A 25,064-nucleotide genomic window follows, 5' to 3' on the forward strand; every position below is an offset into this window, starting at 1 on the left:
TTTTTTGCCCTAAGTTTTTTAAAAATTTAAATTTATTTTTAATTGGAGGATAATTGCTTTACAATCTTGTGTTGGTTTCTGCCATATAGCAACATGAATCAGCCATAGGTACACAGATGTTCCCTTCCTCTTGAACCTCCAGGGAGCTCTTTTTTAAACATCATTCTTGCTGCATCAGATAAGAGAGTTGCAAAACGGTTTTCCTGAGGTGAAACCTTTGGTCTTTACACTCTTTCCCAAAGGGTACCCTTCAGAAAGTGTTCTCCGAGAAAGGTCTTTGGGGATCCATCCCCTTTCCTCAGCTGTTCCTTGCTCCGTGTTCGGCTGGCTGTAGGCAAAGACAGGCAAGAGACAGTGTTAGAATCTTACCCCCCTATACACCCTTCTTCCTGCTATCTCGTTCCTCGTGGAGGTGTTGGGAGGACCCACGCCCTGCCCATCAGGGATGACTGTTTGCAGTGGCCTCTGGGGGTTGCTAGCATCTCCTAGGGGGACATTGTCAAACAGAGGTATGAAGGTTTTGCAGTTTTGTTTGGGGACTTCAGCTTTTAAACCCTTGGCTACCAGGCCTGGTGAGACCAGTCATACACACACATACCCTCCAATTATTTTCACCAGTGCAGGCCTGGGGTCATATAAGGTCAAAAGATTTGTTCCTCTTTTAGGAAAAGCCCCAGACAGCTCACTGTCTTCCTGTTCCATCCTTGTTTGTGGGTGATTTGTATTCTTAGTTGCTCCTTTCTCAGAACAGGAGACCCAACAAAACAAAGTAAGGAAATGCTACCACGACTTGGCTCTGTTTTCTTTCTGGGTCTGTAGGCCTGCGGGACTTAAATGCTTGTGTTCCTGAAATGTTCCTGACACAAAGAACAACTGTCAGAACTAGCATGGTGTTCATGAAAAGCTCGGGAAACATACCTGTTGTTATGTAGCATATACGTTTGAGGGCACGTGTAGACGAATCCTGTTCATGCAAGTCTGAAGCCTGTCTCGGATGCTGGAATCTCATAGTAGTGGAGCTCAGGGATGGAGGATCGGCTTTGCCAGGGACTAAGCCAGACTTCATTTTTTTGGGCTCCAAAATCACTGCAAATGGTGATTGCAGCCATGAAATTAAAAGACGCTTACTCCTTGGAAGGAAAGTTATGACCAACCTAGATAGCATATTCAGAAGCAGAGACATTACTTTGCCAACAAAGGTCCGTCTAGTCAAAGCTATGGTTTTTCCAGTAGTCATGTATGGATGTGAGAGTTGGACTGTGAAGAAAGCTGAGTGCTGAAGAATTGATGCTTTTGAACTGTGGTGTTGGAGAAGACTCTTGAGAGTCCCTTGGACTGCAAGGACATCCAACCAGTCCATTCTAAAGGAGATTAGCCCTGGGTGTTCTTTGGAAGGAATGATGTTAAAGCTGAAACTCCAGTACTTTGGCCACCTCATGCAAAGAGTTGACTCATTGGAAAAGACTCTGATGCTGGGAGGGATTGGGGGCAGGAGGAGAAGGGGATGACAGAGGATGGGATGGCTGGATGGCATCACCGACTCGATGGACGTTGAGTCTGAGTGAACTCTGGGAGTTGGTGATGGACAGGGAGGCCTGGCGTGCTGCGATTCATGGGGTCGCAAAGAGTCGGCCACGACTGAGTGACTGAACTGAATATATTAATATTATTATATTATTTTATGTGAGACTCTGACATGATTTTCCTCAAAGCAGCATAAATAATTATTAAATATATACTTTTCTCAATCAGCTATGTTAGGAACTGGCACTAAAGGAAATTAGAACTATATGCATATATTCATATTTTGTTGAGACCATTTAAAACCTCTCTTCTCATAGCTGCAGCAGACTCTCTTCAGACACAACTGAGCAACTGAACTGAATTGAACTGAAGCCACAGCTTCCTTTTCTGAAAATGGGAACAGTGATAATAGTGTTACCTACCTCACAGGGTTATTGTGAGGGTTGAGGGAGGTAATGTATAAAGAGCATAGAGTTTAATACTAGGTGCACATCATAGCTATTGCCCCCATCATTCTACCACCATCTTTACCTGCTGAGGAATCAGGAGAGCATTTTTTTGGGAGGCAAGTTTGCGTTGTTTTTTTTTAAAAGATATTTTTGTGGGGGGCATGTGGACCATTTTTAAAGTCTTTATTGAATTTGTTACAACGTTGCTTCTGTTTTTTGTTTTGGTTTTTTTGGCCGTGAGGCATGTGGGATCTTAGCCCCACCCTCCCCATTAGGGATTGAGCTCATGCCCCTGCATTGGAAGGGGATCCCAAGCATTGGACCACCAGAGGCGTCACAAGTTAGATTTTTCAACGCGTGTATTTGCAGTCCATGGGGCTGCAAAGAGTCGGACACGACTGAGCTGACTGATTTATAAACAGTTCAATTCAGTGCATGTAAACATAATTGGTGGCATGCGTGCAGTGGCCTTTTTGGTAGGAAGGTCTCTGGGGCTCCTTGACCTCGGCCATCATCAGACTTGCTGTGTTTTCTTTCTTCACACTGCCTGGAGGAAGTGTGTGTTGCAAGAATGTCCGAACTGAATCTCTACCCAAGTCCCATAGAACCGAAACAGTTCAAAGGTAGATTAGACGTCTCACATGGCAAGGATACACCTGCCCTTTCATTCAAAATTATTTTAAGTGTAAGGGGGTAAAGTTTCCGGACAGTTCCTTGAGTGAATTTGCATTTGTGCCACTTTGAGTCTTTTTCTTTCACGCAGTGGTTTCTGCAGAGCAGTAGGGCTTACATTAAGTAGAGAATGACTCACGTGCTTCCTCAATGGATGATGCAGTTCTTATGCTGCATATACTATGATAAACAGCAACAAATAAACGTGATTTAACTTGATACTCCTGGAAGTATTCTGTCATAACTTTAATTTTTGAAATCGGATATTTAAAATGTTGTAGGAGAAGGAATGATGGCATTACAAATGTAAGGCAACCTTAGGGAAGAAATTTTTAAGAAATTTTGAATCTTATTTAAAGCTTTTCTTGGGCTTCCCTGGTGGCTCAGATGGTAAAGAATCTGCCTGCGATGCAGGAGGGTTTGATCCCTGGATTAGGAAGATTCCCCTGGAGCAGGGAATGGTTAACCAGTCCAGTACTCTTGTCTGGGAAATCCTGTGGACAGAGGAGCCTGTTGGGTTATTGTCCATGGAGTCGCAAAGAGTCAACATGACTGAGCGACTGACACTTTCACCTTATACTGTAAATAAATATTTTATGTATGACATTGGTAAAGTAAAATGTATACCTATTGCTTGGTGGAACTAATGTAAAGGCAATAATAATTTTTAAATGGCTACCTCAGATGTCAAATCTTAAAATATTCAGCAAAAGCATTCCCTCACTTTTTAATATACAAAAACAATCTGTATTGAAGTTTTCCATTTCAGGACTGAAAATGTGCTGTTACTAACTCAAGCATGGTGCGTGCCTGATTAGTTTATAATGTAAGTACAGTTTAAGGAAGAAGATGCTGATTGTCTTGTATAACATGGGAACAATAATATATTGCAAGGATTGAAATAACTTGAAATTAATTACAGACCCCAAATCCCTTCTTTGCTCTGAAAACTGAAAGTTTTTTATCATGACTCATTTGTCTGTATAGTCTGCCCCAAACTGGCATGAAGCTATTTATAGCTTTTACTAATCCCAATCAGTGTGAATGTTCCTATTTTACTGCAGAAATATTGCTGTATTAGATTAAGTGGTTCTGCTCTAGAGATTGCTGGGGGTGTTATGCTTTATATGTTATATGCACCATATCATCTCTCTACAACCCCAAAGCTGCTGAATTCTAAAATATATACGGTCCAAGGATTTTGAATAAAAGAGCAGTTATCTCCTATGACCTGAAGACCCCCTCATCCTGCTTTTTTTTTTTCCCCCAGGGATAGTCTCTCTTTACATCTGTTTAGAGGCAAGGTATAATTATTAGTAAGGCCCCATTCATACTCAGAAGTGTTCCATTTTGGACCACAAATAATATGGTCACCATACTGACCATCTGTGCATTCTGGGTAATGGAAAAGGCAGTGGTGATGGGCCTCAGTAAGTTTCTTATGAATTTCTATATATACCACTTTGAAATAAATATGATTCCAGATTATATCTTGAAACCCTAAAATAATGGAAAGCAGTGCTTGTAAGAAATAATTTTTAAACTGTAAAAATATATACCCCAGGGCTTTCTCAGACAAATTAATCATTGCATTTATATATACCTTCCTTTTTTTGAAGGGTAGATCAGTATTTTCTTCACTGTAATTGTTTGTGTACCAGCCTTCTTTTACTAGGCTGTCTCCCCTCTCTGTTCCCCCTCTCACTGTCTTTCCTGCCTGACATCCACAGTCAGGTCCTAGTTTATTAACTCAGCATCAATCTTTGCCATTTGCTCTTGAACCTCATGGAGATTCTTGACTAGGGAGGCGGATAGGTTTGGAGTCTGGCCTGGCCTGGGGAGACTAGGAAGTCTTGCCCAGGACATGCTTGTGAAGCTAAGACGTGAGCCGTGTGAGTCAGCGGGTTGCCTTTGAGGATGGCAAGTACAGAGGTCATGGGTTGCCCTGCTGACCCGAGGGTCAGGGAGTAGGCCAGCATCAGGAGGGGAAGCCGGAGCCAGAGCCGGTGACAACGGTGAGCTTTAAAGGAGATCATGTTTATGCTTTTACAAGAGTCTTCTGGTTGCCGGGCAGATAACAGACTGGGGTTGAGAGGTGCAGGGGAGCCATCAGAATGGACTTGATTGGTGTGGGCTCCGCTGAAGGCAGGAATTGTTCTTGACTCCTTAGTTTCACTTTCTGTTCTTACAGTGTTGTAGTTATTCTCCTGGGGAAACCGTAACTATGTGCAGTGCTTGTTACTTGCAGGCCAGAGCAGTTACTGAAATGATCAGTTAAGAGAGAGCAAGTAGAGCTGAAGGCTTTTCAGGCTTCCGTTTTCTCCACGTTGAGGAAAAGTTGTAAATAAGACACAAAAAGCAAAAAAAAAAAAACAACAAAAAAAGCCCCTTACTCATGGTGGGCTTTTCTTGAGCCAAGTGCAGGAAATTGGCTGTTGGGATCAGGAACTCTTGTCATGAAAGAAGACAAAACTATGCCGGCCAGGAATGCCCGCTCTGGGGGCTCTGCTGACAACTGGGACTGGCCTGAAATGCCCCCCAGAGAATCCTGCAGTGTGGGGTTCCCTGAAGACATCAAAACCCGCCATCTCTGGGGGGCTCAGGGACCTGGCCTTCTGACTTCCTTCTTCTGCTGCTGACTTCACCTACAAGGTAAAGCAGTGTCCACCTGGAAGCCAACCTCATGTTTTAAAATCTAAATCTAGCATCTGTTTAGTCGCTCAGTTGTGTCCGACTCTTTATAACCCCATGGACTGTAGCCCCCCATACTCTTCTGCCCATGGGATTCTCCAGGCAAGAATGCTGGAGTGGGTTGCCATTTCCTTCTGCAGGGAATCTTCCAGACCCAGGGATCAAACCCTGTCTCTTTCACTGCAAGCAGATTCTTTACTGTCTGAGTCACCAGGGAAGCCCCAAACCTAAGTAACTTCAATCAAGTATGAGTTCAATTAAATATGAATTCAGATGTTTGACTGGAGATAACTCTTGGATGCTGAAGTCTGAGAGCCTTCTCAAATATGCAGGCTGGCTTTTGGGGTCATCTGTTCATTTCCCACATACCCTATACTTAAAATGTGTGTACCGTCTTCCCTAGAAAATGAAGCTTCAGGGTTCCCTGTTCAGATCGTTGTTGCTTGATTGTGCAGCCCCTTATGGGTGGACAGATAAGGTGATTGATGCACATACTTCATACAGTCATGGTACCCATGGATTAAGAAAAAACTACCAGCAATTTAGTTTAAGCACCTCAGGAGGAATTGGCTACAGTTTGTTATATTTGCAGAAATGCTGTTGCTTCCCACTCTGGACAGTAAATCACTGGCATGTTTGGCTGTCTTCTTTTTTGCCAAGTCTTTTTCTTTGCAGCTAATTTCAGACTTAAAAGTTGCAAAAATACTTACAAAGAATTTTCCTATTTTCCCAACCTCTGGAGAGAAACTTGCCAACCTGAAGTCCCAGCACTCCTGAATCCTTGAATGTATCTATCCTGCAAACAAGGATGACCTCTCCACGTGACCATCAGATTCATGAAATGGGCACGAGAACTTTCTAACCCACAGATCCCATTCAGATTTGCTAGTTGTCTCAATAATGTCCCTCGTAGCAAAAAAAGAAAAATCCTGTCCAGGTTCAGGGGGTCGTGCTTTTGCCATCTTTCCTAAGCATCCGTGAACTTGAGATTTTTGATGACTGCAAGCCAATTATCTTACCCAGCATCTGTCAGTGTGAGTTTGTTGGCGGTTTCCTCACGATTAAATTCAGAAGATGCATTTTCTGCAAGAATATCTCGGACATGACGCTCTGTTCTTTTTGCCTCTTCTCCGGTGGCGTAAGTCTTTGACTTGTTCCTTTATTAGTGATATGCATCCGATCATTTGAGTAAGGAGATTATCTGTCAGCCTTCTGTACTGTAAAGTTATTTTTTCCCCTTTGTAATACAGAATATTTTGTGCGAGGTACTTTGACACTGTATAAGTGTCCTTTTCTCATCAACCTTTCACCCACTGGTTTGAACTTGTGTCTTGACTGAGTAATTACTACTTGGATTGCTGCCAAACGGCAATCTAGTTCCATCATCTTTCCACAATTGTTAGTTGGCACCGTACTTTGCAGAAAAGCTTTCTCTTCTTCCTATTAAGTTTTTTGTAGATCCCTATTTCATTCAATGGGGTATAACACAATTTTATCATTATTTCAGTGCTCCAGTTGTCTCAGATTTGGCCAGTGGGAGCCCCTTCAAGTTGGCTACTATATTTTTTTGATGTGCTCCCAGTGTCCTTTGATCATTTCCTTTCTTTCTGGCTTCCAAGATGGTTCAAGCTCATTTTCAGCTTTCCCTGATTTAGCCCTGGAATCAGCCATTTTCCCAAGAAGCCTCAATGCCCTGCCCAGTTGTGGTGGGGCCATCCCTGGTCTCCAACTTGCTCAGGGATTGCCATGCTGTCCCAGGGTCCAAGTGGCAGTCAGACCTCCTCTGGTAATGCCCTGCATCTTGGCCACCATCCTTGATAAGTAAGGACAGCGCTAGGCCCGGCAGAGATCATAGGTATTTGTTCAGACATTCCCAGTCAAATGTATTAGCTGAGTCAGACAAGATTGCTTATCTTTAGTGTCCAGATATTTATCAGGAGCTGTCATATCAACGAGAACAAAATGAGCCTTGTGGTAATAGTCGAATCTGCATTGGTCAGGGGAAGCTCTTTTGGAAGGATAGATTTAAAACCAGCCCCTGAATTCCCAGAGAGAGGTGAGCTGGTATGTAGAGTGTGGAGGACCCACAGGGCGCTGAGAGACTGAAGCTGTTTGGAGTTTGTGGGCTGGGGTGTTGGCACGCTTTAGAGGTCCTGAACCTAGAAGTGAAGGGGAAGCAGAAGGCCTCATGGGCAAGTGATTGCTCTTCACGCACGCTGATGGCTGTGGAAATTGACAAATACCCACAATGCCTAGCACTTCCGTGGTTTTCGGTACCTTACAAAAGTGTTCCTGTGAAATCAACTCTGAGATGGTGGAGCAGTGGCTTCTATGGGGTTTGTCTGCTTTCCGGAAATAGTTCCCTGGGTTAATCAGTAACCGGCAGGGCAGGGCAGGGCGCGCTTTCCTCCCTTCCTGCTTTCATCAGACCTCTCCAGGTCCCAGGTGGCCCATGCTCAGGCCAGGTGACCCTGCTTTACGGCAGAGGCAGAAACTAAAATGAAACCACTGGAAAATACACCCAGTGATTCAAGTTTGGAAAAAAAATAAAAAGATTCTTTCCTGTTGCTTCTTAAAGAAGGGATGGAGGTGTAAAGGGGTGGAGAGTGGAAAAATATTTTTATTTTGGAGTATGGGAGTGGGGAAACGCTGTTTTCCTTACAAATTACAAAAATAAAGCCGGGCTGAACAGGATATGCAGCAGTCCCTGTTGCTGATTTCCACCAGCCAGGAAGGTACTAAAGGGGGCAGGAAGTGTGACTTGAAGAGGGTGGAGCTGGGTAATGAGGCTCCGATGCTTTCTACTCATCAGGTCAGGAAGTGCAGCCTGACCAGAGCTCCAGGCCAGCAAGGGCTCCCTGGGCGGGCGCTGGGTCAAACTGGGAGGCACTGGGATCTCAATGCCTCTTTATGTGGTTCCCAGTTTGGCCTCATAGTCCACAGGCTAAGTGAGGGCCTAAGACGCCTTCTGTTTCTTTATTTATTTTTAATTTTTCAATTTACTTTTCCATTGGAGTGTAATTGCTTTACAATGTTGTGTTAGTTTCTGCTGTAAAAACAACATGAATCAGTTATATATGTACATATATCCTTTCTTCTTGAACCAGCCTCCCACTCACCCCCCGACTCCCCATCTCAGGCCTCTAGGTCATCATAGAGCATCGAGCTGAGCTCCCTGTGCTATGTAAGCAGCTTCCTACTAGCTCGCTGGCTTTACACACAGTGGTTCATACATGTCAGTGCTATTCTTCTGTTTAAATCGGAGCTCTCCCACCTTCTATGAGCGTGGACAAGTTGCTTGACCTTACGTGCCTCAGTTGCTTCATCTATCAAATGGGCATTTTAGTAGCAACTGCCTTCTAAGGTTGCTGTGAATCAAGTGAAATAATGCCCCTGACCAGCTTAGAACCTGCCAAACACTTAATCCTCGTTAGCTAGTGTTGGGATTGCTGCCGCGTGGCGTGAGATACTCAGGGCAAGCCCTGTGTTCAAGGGCTCACAGGTCTAGGCCAAGGTAAGGATGATTCACAGAAGCTCAGCGCTTACCAGCAGGGCTGCCTCCCCAAAGATGGTTCAGCTTGCAGAGGGTGAGTCAGGCCTTTTCAAACCAACCAGACTGAAAATTGAGAGTAACAGTGTGTCTCAGTGTCAGGTGGATAACCTGCCTTAGCAGGAAACCCACAGGGCTGTCTCTTGCAGACACTTTGTTTTTTTCCCGGCACGGGGCCACTCACAGTGACTTGGAAAGACTACAGCTGGCCTTGAAACTATGTGTTTGTCTTTGGGAACAAATGGTTCTCCCTTCACACCAGGCACATCCCAGGTGTTCAGTAACCACTTACAGCCAGTGGTTACCTTGTTAGACTGTTTGGATACTGGTGCTTTTGTCCCTTAGTGACTCTTTGTGACCCCGTGGAGTATAGCCAGTCAGGCTCTCCTGTCCATAGGATTTCCCAGGCAAGAATACTAGAGTGGGTTGCTGTTTGCTTCTCCAGGGGATCTTTCTGACCCAGGGATGTCTCCTGCATTGCAGGAGAATTCTTTACTTCTGCGCTACCAGGGAAGCCCCAGGACATTGGTACCACTTGTTTTACAGATGAAAAATGTGGGTCACCATCACATGGAAGTCACAGGACTGAGATCTGACCCTGACCTGTCCACTTAGAACATGTCCATTACTGCTGGAGGGGGCTGGTGTACATTTATTGGCTGCCTTCAGGGTACAAAGTACAAGGCTAGATGTTTCAGATAGTTCTACATGTTAACATGTATAGCAATGTTAGCAGAAGTTTGTCTCAGTGGAGTAAGGCAAAATGCAGCGAAGACTGTAAGACAGCATAGGTACATGATAGAGGCAGTGCATATTATGGATTTAAGGGCAGTTTTGAATTCGCCAGTGTGGGCTTTGTGGAGATGGCATTTGAACAATCTCTAAAGGGCTGCCTGACTATTACCAGGCAAGACTTCTCCTGGGCTCTGGCGTCACATATCTAATTGCCCACATATCTAATCTGGCATCTCTTGGGATATCCCAAAGATACCTTAAATTCAATAGACGTGAAACCAATCTCAGTATTTTTCCCCTCTCTCTCTCTCTCTCTCTCAAGTAGAAGTATAGCTGATTTACAATATTGTGTTACTTTCAGGTGTACTGTATAGCGATTCAGCTATACATATACACATAGTTATATATACATAGATATGTACATATTAAGTCTTTTCTATTATAGCTTATTACAAGATACTGAGTATAGTTCCCTGTGCTATATAGGAAATCCTCGTTGTTTATCTATTTTATATACAGTAATGTGTATCTGTTAAGCCCAAACTCCTAATCTATTTATCCCCACCCCCGCAACTGACCTTTTCCCCTTTGGTAACTGTAAGTTTGTTTTCTACATCCGTATGTCTATTTCTGTTTTGTAAATAAGTTCATTTGTATCATTTCATTTTAGATCCCACACATTAGTGCTATCGTATGATATTTGTCTCTCTCTGACTTACTTCGCCTAGAATGGTCATCTCTAGGCCCCGGGCAGCATCACGGATGGACCCAGAGATGATCACACTAAGTATTTCTCCTCTTAAACCTTCCACATTCTCTGTTGCAGAGTGACATTACCACCCACTTGGTCTGAAGAAGGAAGAAAGGAGGTCACAGAGCAGTCTGAAGAGGGAAGGGAGTCAGACATTCAGAAAGAAGAGTGGTGCCCTCTGTTTTTCTTTCTGGGGTGGGGGGCAAAATCATTTGCTGGGATCAATGAGTGTGGAAGTGAGGGTAGAAAAATCTGAAAGTGCTCCCATGGAGAATGAGAAACACTGATGGAGAAGGAACAACAAAAAAGACAGAGACTGTTTGAAAGCTCTGGTGAAGTGATAAACCATAAATCTATAATGGTATTATTATGATGATGACTGGGTACCATTCGGCCAGGGGCTTCCTAGAAGGCTCAGTGGTAAAGAATCTGCCTGCCAAGCAGGAGACGTGAGTTCGATCCCTGGGTCAGGAAGTTCCCCTGGAGGAAGAAACGGCAACCCACTCCAGTATTCTTGCCTGGAGAATCTCAGGGACAGAGGAGCCTGGCAGGCTGTAGTCCATGGAGTCTCAAAAGAGTCTGACATGACTTAGCGACTAAACAGCAACTATTCAGCCCAGTCCTGAATTTTTGCCACGTGAGCAAACAAGAAGAGGGAGGCAGTGAGACCTGTCTGCAGTGAAGTGGTTGGGAGCTGTGTCTGGGAAGGAGTGGGCCCCGAGAGTGGACATTCTTGGGAGACCAAGCAGGGATGCGGAGCGTGGCGGGCGGAGGTGGACCCTCTTGTGGGGGAGCGCACATCTGCACAGATGTGACCTGTGACGTGGATGTTTAAGGCTTCCTCCCTGGGTGGAGACCTTCTGTTCTCTTTTGGCTACATTGAGAACTGTTTTGTAGAATGACCGTTGGCTCACCTGCAGTACTGAAAACCAGAGATATTTTGGTGTCTTTCGAGCACATGTGTGGAGGCTGTAGGTCAATTTCTCTGTCAGCTTACGGTTGTGATTCAGAGGCTAAATTGCCCTGTTTCAGGTGCCAGGGTAGTTTGTGGTCAGAAACAGGGAGATTTTTGTAAAGGAGCTCTGGTAATGTCTTCTAAAAGGTTATAGAAAACATGCCTAATAAGAAATTTGCGGGTGTGCAGTGGTGAATATGCAAAACGGTAGTTTGGATAATTCTCAGTATGGGAAACTGGCTCTGCGGTACTTAGAGGTATTTAGACTTTTAATTTCATATGCGGTTGTATTCCATTGATGAGGAAATCTATTCACCTTTGGCCTCCCAGTTTTCCCATGACTCAGTTGTTTAGTAACCATATGATAAGTATATGTATTACTACATACACTTACCTGCATAAAAAGTATCCTAGGATAATAAAAAATAACATTCTTGACTCACAGACTTAGAAAATGAACTTATTGTTGCCGGGGAGGGAGGGTATGGGGGTGTGGGGAAGGGATAGTTAGGGAGTTTGGGATGGACAGGTATACAGTGCTCTATTTAAAATAGATAACCAGCAAGGACCTACTGTATAATGCATGAAACTCTGTTCAGTGTTATGTGGCAGCCTGGATGGGAGGGGAATTTAGGGGAGCATGCTATGCTATGCTATGCTAAGTCACTTCAGTCATGTCCGACTCTGTGTGACCCCATAGACGGCAGCCCACCATACATGTATATGTGTATATGACTGAGTCCCTGACAGTCCCTGAAACTGTCTTAGTACTGTTAATCGACTATACCTCAATACAAAATAAAAAATTAAAAAAAATAAATAAATGATTCTTAAGTCCTGGAGATTCTTATTCAGTAGTTCTAGGATGGGGCCAGAGAATCTTTTTTTTTTTTTTTTTTTTTTTGATTCTCCGGATAATTGCACATACAGGTTGGGGTGCTGCTATAGGTGAAGAGAAAGTATAGCAAAGTATAAATGTGTGTTATTAGCATTGGTATCTCATTCTACATAAGGCCTTGAACCAGTGTGATGAGGATAAAGATGATGATGATAACAGTCATTGTGATGGTGATTTTTAATTTTCAATTCCAACTTCCTCTAAGTTCACATAATTTTGAACTGAAATTCTTATTTTTTTTCAAAAGGTACATAAAAGTCAATATGAGGAGCATAGGATGTCATGTAAGAGGAACTTACATTTTGGGAAGGACTACTATATATCCAAGAGAAATCACCACTAAAAATTGCTATATTATATTCCTACGAGTGTGTCCCCACTCGTGTGTTTTCCTTTTCCGCACAGCCACCATCCTCAACAGAGCAGTAGCTCTGGCCACTGGCTTCCTTGCCTTCATGTGTGGAGTGGTGCTTGGTTCATGATGAAATGTGGCCATTCAGGACTTTTCAGTAATCCTGCAAACAAGCCCAGTGTCTAGTGGGGCATTTGAGAGCCTCCAGCAAGACCTGAATTCAAATCTTGGTTCCCAGATTCAAATCTGGGGGCTTGGGTGACTTGGACACTTTTTTTTTTTAATGTACCTTTGTAAGCTAGGCTTTCCCTCATCTCTAAAATAGGGATCAGAGATCAGATCAGATCAGATCAGTCGCTCAGTCGTGTCCAACTCTTTGCGACCCCATGAATTGCAGCACGCCAGGCCTCTCTGTCCATCACCAACTCCCGGAGTTCACTGAGACTCACGTCCATTGAGTCAGTGATGCCATCCAGCCATCTCATCCTCTGTCGTCCCCTTCTCCTCCTGTCCCCAATCCCTCCCAGCATCAGAGTCTTTTCCAATGAGTCAACTCTTCGCATGAGGTGACCAAAGTACCGGAGTTTCAGCTTTAGCATCATTCCTTCCAAAGAAATCCCAGGGCTGATCTCCTTCAGAATGGACTGGGTGGATCTCCTTTCTGTCCAAGGGACTCTCAAGAGTCTTCTCCAACACCACAGTTCAAAAGCATCAATTCTTCAGCGCTCAGCCTTCTTCACAGTCCAACTCTCACATCCATATATGACCACAGGAAAAGCCATGGGTTTGACTAGACGGACCTTTGTTGGCAAAGTAATGTCTCTGCTTTTGAATATGCTATCTAGGTTGGTCATAAGCGTCTTTTAATTTCATGGCTGCAATGGGGATAGTAATACTTCACTGACAAGGGCGATTGTGAGGGTTTGCGATGAATGTATTAATATGTGAACTATCCAGTCTGTGCTTCTCAACACTGGCTGACTCTTATGAAGCTGCCCCATGTTGATACGTGAATCAGTTGCTCTGTCCACATCAGCAAAGAGGCCTTTCTTAGTTCTGCTTTGGCCATAAACACCAGCGCTTACCTGCCTGACTTGGCTTGCAGTCTTCTGTCTACGTAAGTGATCCCGCCCTACCCTGTAAACTCTTTCTCTACCATAAAGCTTTCGCTTAGGAACCCATCTAATAATGATTTATGAACTAGTTCACCTAGTTGGCATTTAATCACCCACTGCCTTCTGATCTCTATTGCAGTCTTTTGTTATGATAATTATAGTATTATTAGGTAGCTTTATGTAATTTATATCTCATGCCCCCAGTTAATTTACTAATTCCTCGAGGGTAGTGATCATGTCTTACACGTCTTTGAATTCTCCTCAGCATTTAGCAGACAGTTCCTCGTAATAATGTGTGTTGAATAAATATTTGGTGGTACCCTGGATGAATGGATATCACAGACAGTACATCCATAGGGGGAGAGGGTCCAGTGGTTAGAACTGTGAGAGAGGGTTAATGGGTGAAAACGGACTCGAGTTGGCTTTTGTCGGGAGGGTGACATTTATGTCGGGCTGGCACGTGGCTATGTGAGGAGAAGCAGCAGCCTGCACAGGCATATTTAAAACAAATGATGCAGCTGCAGAAGCGATGGGGCAGGGCACCACTGTGATTGGCTTCTGTGACACAGCCTCCAAGTTAAGCCCTGTGCTTATCAGCAACTTCGCTCCCAGGCTTTTGCCTGCCCTCTTACCACGCTGTGACCCACCGTCTGTGATGCTATAACTGGGAACTGATGTTTGGCGGGGCTGCTGGTGGAAGATCTCTAGGTTTGCCTCTAAGTGAACATGCCTTTATTTCCTCTTCATCCTGAAGGAAATTTTCACAGTATTTAACATTTAAAAAGAGCAATTATTTTCTTTGGGTGCTTTTTAAAATTTATTTTAACTTAATTGTTTTGGTCCCAACACACAGCATGCGGGGATCCTAATTCCCCAGCCAGGGGCTGAACCCACACCCCACGCAGTGGAAATGCAGAGTCCCAACCATTGGACCGCCAGGGAAGTCCTACTTCAGGAGCTTTAAAGGCATCTTTTCCATTATCTTTGTGTTCCATGGTTTCTGTTGAGTAGTCACTATAAGGCTTCTGGGTTTTGTGTTTTTTGAAGATCATGAGCTTTTTTTTTCTTCTTTAAGAACCTGTTTTCCTTCTGCTGATTTTAAGATTTTTCTCTGTTTTTGGTTTTCATCAAAGGTACTACACTATGCCTAGGTGTGGCTTTATTTATAGTAGTCAGTTTGGGATCTGTAGTGAGTATAAGAGAATCCCAGGGATGGCAGAGCCTGGTGGACTGCTATCTATGGGGTCGCACAGAGTTGGACACCACTGAAGTGACTTAGCAGCAGCAGCAGTGAGTATAAATTTGTGGTTAGATGGTAATTGATCACTGTCTCTTGAAATATTGCTTCTGCCTCATTCTTCTCTCTTAGTTTTGTAGAACTTCCAACTACCAATATTTAGATCTTTTGGGCTTCCCTCGTAGCTCTGAAATCATCTACCTGCAATGCAGGGGACCCGGGTTTGATTCCTGGGTTGGGAAGATCCTCTGGAGAAGGAAATGGCAACCCACTCCAGTATTCTTGCCTGGAGGATCCCATGGACAGAATCCCACGGACAGAGGAGCCTGGTAGGCTACATATAGTCCATGGGGTCACAAAAGAGTCAGACACAACTTAGCTACTAAACCACCAGAACTTTTTAGGTTTAAAGTACAATCTATCAGTGCTATGGATTTTTGATCCTTTATTACACATATCCCACTCTTTTGTCTCAGTGCTTTATTTGTGTCTGTTTTGTCTTCTGGTTCACATTTTTCCCCCACTGATGTCAAATGTGTTGGTAAACTCATCCACTGAATTCTTACTTTGAAATGATCAGTAGTTATCCTTTAGTGTAGAATTTCCAGTTTTACAGTGTTCAGTTCTCTGAAAAAATTTTCCATCGTGTCTTTTATTTCCTGTGTTAAGCATAGTTGTTTAAAGGCTATGTCTGGAAACACTGGTGTCTGTGTATCCATTAGTTCTGTCTAAAGTCTGCGTATGTGTCCCTATTGGTCCGTTTCTATTGTTTACTACTTTCCTTGGTTTTCTATTTTGTTGTCTTCCATCCTCGGATTCCTAGCTGTATTGATTGAATGCTGGCCGTTGTATCTGAAAAGTACCAGATAGAATATAAATCTTAGGATAATGCTATCTTTCCTCAAGATATGTTTTGAGGTGACTTCAGGTAGTTCCAGATCATTTCAATTTGATCAAGGCTTGAGATTGATCAAAAAGCCAGGCTTTAGTGTTTGAGGCTAGTCTGTTTCTATTTCGTTTTACACTTTACAGGACTTTTGTGTTTGGGAGTGGGGAGTTCCCCGGACTCCCTTTGCCTAGCTGGCTCCTGACTTCAGTTCTTATGCCTTTTCCTAGCTGGCTCCTGACTTCAGTTCTTATGCCCCTGGTCACTGGAAGTGTCCACAGCCCTGCTCAGCTTCAAAGGCCTGCAGCTTCCTCTCTGGGTTCAGCAGTTGCTCCTAGGCTTGGAGAAGAGCAGCCCCAAATATCAGGCTTAACTTCCTGTGTTCCTTCCTTCCCCCAGATCTTGCCTCCTAATTCTTTACCACCTCGTTAGTTCTCTGATGTTTCTAACCGTATTTTGAAAAACACGCTTTGTTCAGGTTTCCTAGTTATTCACTAGGGGAGTTAGGTCTGAATTACCTACCATGCTATTACCAGAAGCAACCCCCCTCTCTCAGCCCAGAGTTTTATTCTCTAAATCCAGCAAGGACATTAGAAGTCTCTGGTACTGAACATTAACATGATTTAAGTGGTGTTTTAGGATGATTAACATGTCAGTGGTATGCAAATCAGAGAGGGGTTGGAAAAGTCTCTGTAAGTAGAACAGTTAAAAGACCATCCGAGTGTTTTCTGCAGCAAGAGGAAGACAGATGTTAGGGTTTCTGAGCCTGGGCATTGCAGACAGACCTGAACGAGAGTCTGGGTTCCTGGGCAGTTCCCCAACCTATCCCCTCATCTAAAATATGGGTGATAAAGGCCCTACCTTCTGGGGTTGAAGAGAAGTGAGAAGCTCCCAGAAAACCCTGGTTTTCATGGCTAGCATCTAGTAAGTGCTTAGTAAGTGGCCTACTATTCTAAGAGCCAAACTGCAGTTATTTAGGTTAAAATTCAAGATCTCGGTTAGTGGCACTAATCAGGACCAGAGTCAGTATTGTCAGCCTCCTGGGGGATGTGAGTTTGTTCCTTGAAACACAGTGGACAGCTCTTGTGCCTTTATGTAGCAGCCCTGGTGCCCGTCATATTCTAAATACTTGTCGTGCACGAAATTGATTTATAATCAATGCCATGGTTTCAAAGATGATCCCAACCCCAAATCTCAAAGATGTTAGGATAGCTGATTTTTCAAAGTCAAGTTTGAGGGTAGATGCTTCATATTTTAGGTTTGAAAGTGTAGTCACTCAGTCGTGTCCGTCTCTTTTGCCACCCGTGGACTGTAGCCCGTCAGGCTCCTCTGTCCATGGAATTCTCCAGGTGAGAATACTAGAATGGGTAGCCATTCCCTTCACCAGAGGATCTTCCTGACCCAGGGATCAAACCTGGGTCTCCTGTATTGCAGGCAGATTCTTTACCATCTTAGCCACCAGGGAAGTCCATGTTTAGGTTTATAGAAGCATAAAATTTAAGTTTTTCACTTTTAATGCACTGTGTACAGGAAATGAAGCTTACAAAAAAAGTTAAATCAGATTATGAGCCTTTATGTTACAAAAGGATTCCTAGAGTCACAGATAACCTTGGAAATTATCTTTGTGAAACTCCTCCTTTTTCTAGATGATTAAAGTGTCCACCGGAGAGACTGGGTGACCGACCCAGGGACGCACAGTAGTTAACAAAGTCAGAACTGGAACACAAAGGTCCAAGTTCCTGATGTATTTTGGTCCTCTTGGCAAAAATAGCACCTCTTTGTCTTCCCTGTCGAGTTCCCTGACTTTTTCAGCTCTGTTCAGGTTTCCTGTGGCTTGAGTGTTTGTGCCCAAGGGAAACGTGCACCAGAGAAGGAAGACCCAGCTAGCTCCTTGAATTTCACCGATGGAAGCTGGAAAGCACGTGCCTCGTAGGCCTGTGCTAGATCAATGTTGAGTTCCACCTTCCCTTCCTTTCACAGATGCAAACTCAGCCTCTGATAGTCATGAGAAATCTATGTCAAATGGCAACCTTTTTATTCTCAATCATGTGGCAAGACCACTGGTAATTCATTACCTGTTTAGTGTGTGGGAGGGGGAGCCAGGCTCTAAAATCAAGTAAGAAAGAGGAAGTGCTTCCGTGTAAGAGGGTTAGCTTTCATTGTGTATCATCAGGGATGTCTTAGCTGTTAAAACACACACACACACACACACACACACAACACCATGGAACCTGAAATAAGTGAAGCACTTGATAATAGAGTTTTCCCTACTCTGATCGGATACTTGCTGTATTTGCTTTTCCTAAAAATCTGCTTATAATTTATGACAGTCCTGACTAAAGATTTAGAACAGTTTCTATATGTGGGATTTCCATCGAGTTTGGCTAGGTGAGCGGTAAACACTGAGGTTTGGCTGAGCTACATCCTTGTTAGAAAGACGTATGTAAATGGCCTGGGTCAACAGATAGATGACGCTGCAGAACATGACGCACAGAGACTAGTGGAGGGGGCTGTCTGCTGGGATGACCAGACTTTGTAGCAAGAACCAGACTCTTCGCAGAAGAACCAAGTGAGTCTGGAGCCTTGCTCTTCAGAGTGTGATCCAATGACCTATGAGCTTGTTAGAAATTGAGAATCCCAGGGCTCCCCTAGACCTCCTGAATTGAGATTTGTATGTGCGTTAACGTTGGTGGAGCCTTGGTCTAGGTTTTATAATCAGCTCTTATCTTTACTGTTCACAACACTGATAATATCATTGGTTGGTATAAATCTCTAGTTTTCTCTTCACTCTTGGGATGATGACCAAAATCCTAAGCATGGTTTTGCAGGCCTGTGGGGGTCAGCCTGTCTCTGACATCACCCTGTTGTTGACTACCTTCTGCAGCTGGTCCTCCTGCCCCTGGGGTTTTTGCACTGTCTGCTGTCCCATCTTCCTTTAACTATAGACAGACCAGGAGACCTGTCACCTGACTCAGAGCATCTTCTGCATTAAGTTTCCTAAGGTGGCCATAACAAAGTACCACAAATTGTGTGACTTCAACAGGAATCTATTCTCTTACAGTTCTGAAAGCTGGAAGCCCCAGGTTAAAGTGTTTGTAGGGCTGTTCTCCCTCTTAAACCTCCAGGGGAGGGTCGTTCCTGGCCTCTTCCAGCTTCTGGTGGTTGCACGCAGTCCTTGGCTTGTGGCTGCATCACTCCAGTCTCTGCCTCTGTCCTCACATGGCTGTCTGCCCCCTGTGACTGTGTCTGCACGTGGGCTTCTGTGTGTGTGTGTGTGTGTGTGTGTATGCTCAGTCACTCAGTTGTGTCTGACTCTATGCAAGTCCCTATAGGCTGTGTGGCTTCCCTGGTGGCTCAGAGGGTAAAGTGTCTGCCTGCAATGCAGGAGACCTGAGTTCAATCCCTGAGTCAGGAAGATCTCCTAGAGAAGGAAATGGCAACCCACTCCAATACTCTTACCTGGAAAATCCCATGGACAGAGAAGCCTGGTAGACTACAGTCCATGGGATCACAAAGAGTCGGACACGACTGAGCTACTTCACTTCACTTCATAGGCTGTGTAGCCCACCAGGCTCCTCTGTCCATGGGATTCTCCAGGCAAGAATACTGGAGTGGGCTGCCATTTCCTCCTCCAGGGGATCTTCCTGACCCAGGGATCGAACCCACATCTTCTGCGCCTCCTGCATTGCGGCAGATTGTTCCACAGAGCCACCTGGGAAGCAGCCTCTCTCTATGTGTCTGTGTCTGCATTTCCCTCTTCTCCAAAGACATTAGGTTCCTGTGAGCCTCTGATCACATTTTCATCAACTCATTGATATGTAATCTTGTTTTACGTGCTTCTGTTTTAAAGACTCCATATTTATTACATCTTGTAGACAACAAGCAGTAACTCGTGCCTGAAGGAAGTTTATCTCACACACATATTTTCTCTAAAAGTCACGTCACAGCCTTCTTGCACTTAGAGATGGTTGACAGCGTTTCAGATAGCCCACTCTGGGGGCCATTTTAAATGGCAAAATCACCGACAAAAAGGCAGGAAAATGTGAAAAATGTTGCACTGGATAGACTGTGAAAAGGACACGTATTTATAGTGTGAGAGCTGAAATAAGAAGGCAGGATGTCACCGGTTTCACCTTAGTTGGGAGCGTGTGGACCTGCTGACTCAGGATTTCCACATCTCTGGGCATGTCTGTGAAGGGCCAGGGAACACCCCAAGGATCAATTTGGGTGATAGAAATACTTAGTGAGTAGGTACATTTGCAAATATGAAATCCTCGAATAATGAAGATTGATTGTATTTCCCCACACAGGCTTTAAAGATAGAAAGTTTTTTGCCTTATTTCAGGTGACCATTTTTTCCTAAATGGGTTGTTTGTAAAAAAAAAAAAAATACAGGGGAGGAACATGTTATAAATTACAGATGGAAAGCAGGGGCATGTTTCCGTGTTGCTGAGCTAAGGTAGGGCTGCAGAGGTTCCTGGGCCACAGCGGTTCTGCTTTCATCTTGTCCCCTCAGAAGCGCTGTCACCTTGTATCCATGCCTCCTCACCCCTCTCTACTGCCCAGACCTGCCTGCCCCCTCTCTGTGTCTTGAGATCCTTTTAAGAAGGAGGATCTGCAGGGTCAGCTGGGCAGAGCCTTCGCCATGCTTGGTCACCCAGTAGATCTAATATGGACAGCTTTCCCCCATGCTTCCAGAACTCTCTCCTTATCATTCTGTACACAGGAGGCACCCTGGGCTGTGGGAATTGTCTTGTCCCCTGTCTCCTGCTAGACCAGGAGTCCCTAGGTGGCAGGGACCATCTCCTTCCTTCCTGTTCCTGGAGCATCACTCTTGATATATGACCTGTGAATGGAGGAGCGAGTGATTGGAACAGCTTGAGACCCATTCAGAGCAGCCATGTGGGGCTCCCTGTGGCTCTCCCACGTCCTTTCGGGGTGTCCCTATGGTTCCTCTCATTCCTGAAGCCACCAGATGAGTGGACAGGGCCAGCCTGCCGTGGTGACCCCATCTTGGCTGACCTTCAGAACTGGTCCTTGTATTGCACATCTCTTGGAGGGCACGGCTGCATTTAGGTTTTGTAGGATTATCCAAAGACCTATGAGAGCTGGAGTTCCTGCTCTCAGTGAAGTTACTCTTTGGAAAGAGGAGAGGGTGGGCACAGCTGAGAAGTTTCCGTTTAAAAAGGTAAGAGTTAGTAAGAATAAACACAACCTTAGAATAGCTGCCCTATAGCAATGTTTGATTTTCCGATGAGCAGTACAAGATCGTGGGCATTGTGGGACGTGGAGGAGGAGGGATTCTTGCAGCTGGCATGTCTGGGAGGCCTTGTGGGGAGGAGGGCGGAGACTGGATCTTGGAGAATGGCTCAGGATTGGCGAGGCCGGGAAAGAGGAGCAAGGAGGAGGCGGTGTCTGCGACAGCGAGTGGGTCAGAAGTGGGGAAAAGGTCCAAGGGAAAGGCAAGGGCTAGGCTTAATTCTAGAGTCGAAATAGGCTTTACGGGCAGAGAGTGCAGCTCCAGGTGGCTCGTAGTGATGCTTGCCCTCTGGTGCAAGCTGCGGGCTGGGCACAGAGGAGACAGGAAGTCCTTTGCGAGCTGGAAGAGAGCGTTACTGAGACTGTGATCATCCTAGCCCAAAGTCATCGGAACAGAATATCCAGAGCTCATTTCTGGAGGAGAAAATGAGCCAAGGATAGATGAGGCAGCCAAGGGTTGAAGAGTGTCATGTCCTACCGTCCATGATGTCCTGTGGAATTGGAGACGTGGTCGCCATTGTCTCTGCTTTTGGATCGAATGCAGACTTGTGTGTAAATAGGCTGAAGATAAATGAGTGATCCCGCTCTGGGTATATTTAGGTGGGCAAGGGATAGACTGTGTAGAAATGCATCTGGAAGGAGGAGGGAGGGGTGTTTTGTGGGCTGGTGGAGGAAAGGTGACCCCAGGTCAGAGGGGGCCGGTAGCAGTGAAGAAAGATCCTTGAGGGAGCACTCTGAATAAGAGATGCTTTCACATAAAAGTGATGCTGAAGCCAGAGCAGGAGGCTGGTGTGCTCTGCGGGAAGACAGACTACATTAGGAGGGGATGGCTAATTGGTGAAAGACCTTGAAACCAAATGAACTGATACCTTAAGAGCTTGCCGAAACATGCCCGTGTTGGGATTTCGAAGCTTGTCAATAACTCAGATATCCCAAAGGAATGGCTGTGTCCACCCTTGGCTCTTAAATAAAAGATGATGCCAAAGGATACTTGTAAAACACTGGTCCTCTGGGTACCTGATACACTGAAGGTATCTGCCGTAAACACAGCCGGGTTGGGAGGGGGTAAAACCTAGCCTTAGGGTTTCCCAGGTGGTACAGTGGTAGAGAATCTGCCTGCCGATGCCAGAAACACAGGAAATGCAGGTTTGATCCCTGGTTAGGAAGATCCCCTGGAGAAGGGAATGGCAACCCATTACAGTATTCTTACCTGGATAATCCCATGGACAGAGGATCCTGGCAGGCTACGTCCATAGGGTCACAAAAACTTGGCCGCTACTGAGCACGCATGCGCAAACCCCAAGTGTTAGGTATCTGAGCCCTCTGACTGGCTGCGTTTCTTCATCATGGGACCCTCTTAGCTGAGAGCAGGCGTGGTGGCCCTCACTCACCATCGCCCCACGGAGACAGCCCCTCAGGAATGAGTGGGGCAGGACGCTTCAGGGCAAAGCCCCTAATATACTCTCATAGCCCCCCGGCCCCGGGTATATATAAGCTGTGCGATTTTGAGGAAGAGGAGTATACAGTCGGTCAGGCATGGTGTCAGACTTCATCTGCGGATATGACAGTGAGCAGCAGAAATGCCTGATGTTGTGTTTGCTCTTCTTCAGAAAGACACCATGCCGGTGGAAAGGATGCGTATGCGCCCATGGCTGGAAGAACAGATCAACTCAAATATGATACCAGGGCTGAAGTGGCTTAGCAAGGTAAGTGTGTGCGTGTGTGTGTGTATGTATGTGAGTGTGTGTGTGTGTGTCTGTGAGAGAGAGATCCCTACTAAAAGCAGCTGCGTGTGAACTACCCCAAGTAAAATTGTTCTTTGTGTTCAAAATAGTATGCTTATTTATTACAAAAACCAACCAAGCAAAAGTGATTATGAAAATATCAAAGAATCATAAAAAAGATTTATCATCACTTCAGACTGTAGCCTCGACCCTGAGTTAAGGCTCTGGTCTCATGGATGACTGTTGTGGGAAGCATCTGGCTTCCTATTTCTATTTCTATTTCTATTTCAGTGCTTCTATTCAGTGCTTCTTACCCTTCTCCATCTCTGAATATTCTTTCTTGCTTCTCCTGGTTTTCTAGGATTGGAGGACATGGAAACTCTAGGGCTTTCTATTGGGAAAGGAGCATATTCATTTTCTTTTCAGTATTCTCTATGTAAAGACAACTTTTGTTTTTGTCTTAAAAAACTTATTTTACTTTTATTATGAAACCCTGTTTGTGTGCCTACCTGTCCGAAAAAAGCAGTATTCTGTCTTTTACAACCCCCTCCCACATATGTACATAAATACTTTCTTTCTTTTATCAACCTCAAAACCCTCAGTTTAGTTGATCCTTACTCTTAGGGGATGAATCAGGAACCATTGGATGTAAACATAAAGAACGCCTGGAAACATTCAGTTATAATCTAGAAAAGCAATGACTACAGCATACTTTCTTTAAGACAGCCCAAGAGAGATTTCTCTCCCACTACTAGGAGTATTACGGTTCTTCTGAGCAAGTGTCTTTTTCCTCCTCTACCTCCCCGTGTTTTTCTTAAGGACATGATGAATAATTTAGCAGGTCAGGCTTTACCTTTGCATCACGTGCGGAGAGCTGACAGCCAGATTGTGGCTGCTCCTAACAAGTGTACAAAATATTGTTCAGCCTAATTTTTGTATGAATATTGCTCCTTACTTCATTTTTATCTTCAGAGATATCTCTCAATCTTATTTCTTTTTTTCTTCCTCCTCGTTTACCTATTTTTTCATTTATTTTAAATGTAATGTGTATTATATTTGAATGTATCTATTTAAATAAGTCCCTTCTGAAACAAGATGGCATAGAAGTAAACAGAAATATTTTAAGTAAAGCATATGCTCATTTCAAATGACCTGTCCTATATTCTAAGGTCTTAGGGCAAACGATATATTTTTCCAGCCTTGCTGTGTCTGTAGTATTTTAGGTTTGTATCCTGGAGGGGCTTTGTAATTAGCCTCTTCCAAAGAAACAAGTCATCAGTTCAGTTCAGTCGCTCAGTCGTGTCCGACTCTTTGCGACCCCATGGACTGCAGCATGCCAGGCCTCCCTGTCCACTCCCAGAGCAGGCCTGATCCATCGAGTCGGTAATGCCATCCAATCATCTTATTCTCTGTCATCCCCTTCTCCTCCCGCCCTCAATCTTTCCCAGCATCAGGGTCTTTTCAAGTGAGTCAGTTCTTCTCATCAGGTGGCCAAAGCATTGGAGTTTCAGCTTCAGCATCAGTCTTTCCAATGAATATTTAGGACTGATTTCCTTTAGGATGGACTGGTTGGATCTCCTTGCAGTCCAAGGGACTCTCAAGAGTCTTCTCCAACACCACAGTTCAAAAGCATTAGTTCTTCAGTGCTCAGCTTTCTTTATAGTCCAGCTCTCACATCCATACATGACTACTGGAAAAACCATAGCTTTGACTAGACGGACCTTTGTTGGCAAAGTAATGTCTCTGCTTTTTAGTAAGCTGTCTAGGTTGGTCATAACTTTTCTTCCCAAGAGCAAACATCTTTTAATTTCATGGCTGCAGTCACCATCTTCAGTGATTTTGGAGCCCCCAAAAATAAAGTCACTGTTTCCACTGTTTCCCCATCCATTTGCCATGCAGTGATGGGACCAGATGCCATGATCTTAGTTTTCTGAATGTTAAGTTTTGACAAGTCATCAGGTAGATTTTTTTTGTCATTTTGCAGACAAGGAAATCAAGGCTCATAGGTTTAGGAGGATTATATTCTGAAGAATTGGTAATATTGCCTATATTGATTTAGGATGTGAAATTAAAGCAGATGTTCCTGATTTCTGAAGAGAAGTCAGTTGTTTGCCTTTGCTTTTTCCTTTTCAAAACCCACCCACCTGTTTTGGCTAGCTTGACACAGTGGCGTGCTTTAAACATCACCACGTCTCCTGCAAGTGGGCTCTTAATACACTGCAGTTTGTTGTCTGTAGTAGGTTGAGTGGTAGCCCCCCTCAAAGAT

The 25,064-nt window shown here is 44.5% G+C and overlaps 1 protein-coding gene across 4 annotated transcripts in view; it reads left to right on the top strand.

The window, feature by feature from the left end:
- Positions 1-25,064, top strand: part of IRF2 (interferon regulatory factor 2) — a 103,903-nt gene that overhangs the window by 38,410 nt on the left and 40,429 nt on the right. For 3 of the 4 annotated variants that reach the window (XM_055567427.1, XM_055567428.1, XM_055567429.1), the window contains exon 2: positions 22,685-22,780. In XM_055567427.1, the coding sequence (XP_055423402.1) occupies positions 22,685-22,780 (96 nt within the window). The remainder of the gene's footprint in view (positions 1-22,684; positions 22,781-25,064) is intronic. The other variant, XM_055567430.1, reaches the window with a different exon arrangement.

This window comes from Bubalus kerabau, chromosome 2 (genome assembly GCF_029407905.1).
Source record: "Bubalus kerabau isolate K-KA32 ecotype Philippines breed swamp buffalo chromosome 2, PCC_UOA_SB_1v2, whole genome shotgun sequence".
In the NCBI taxonomy this organism is placed as follows: Eukaryota; Metazoa; Chordata; class Mammalia; order Artiodactyla; family Bovidae; genus Bubalus; species Bubalus kerabau.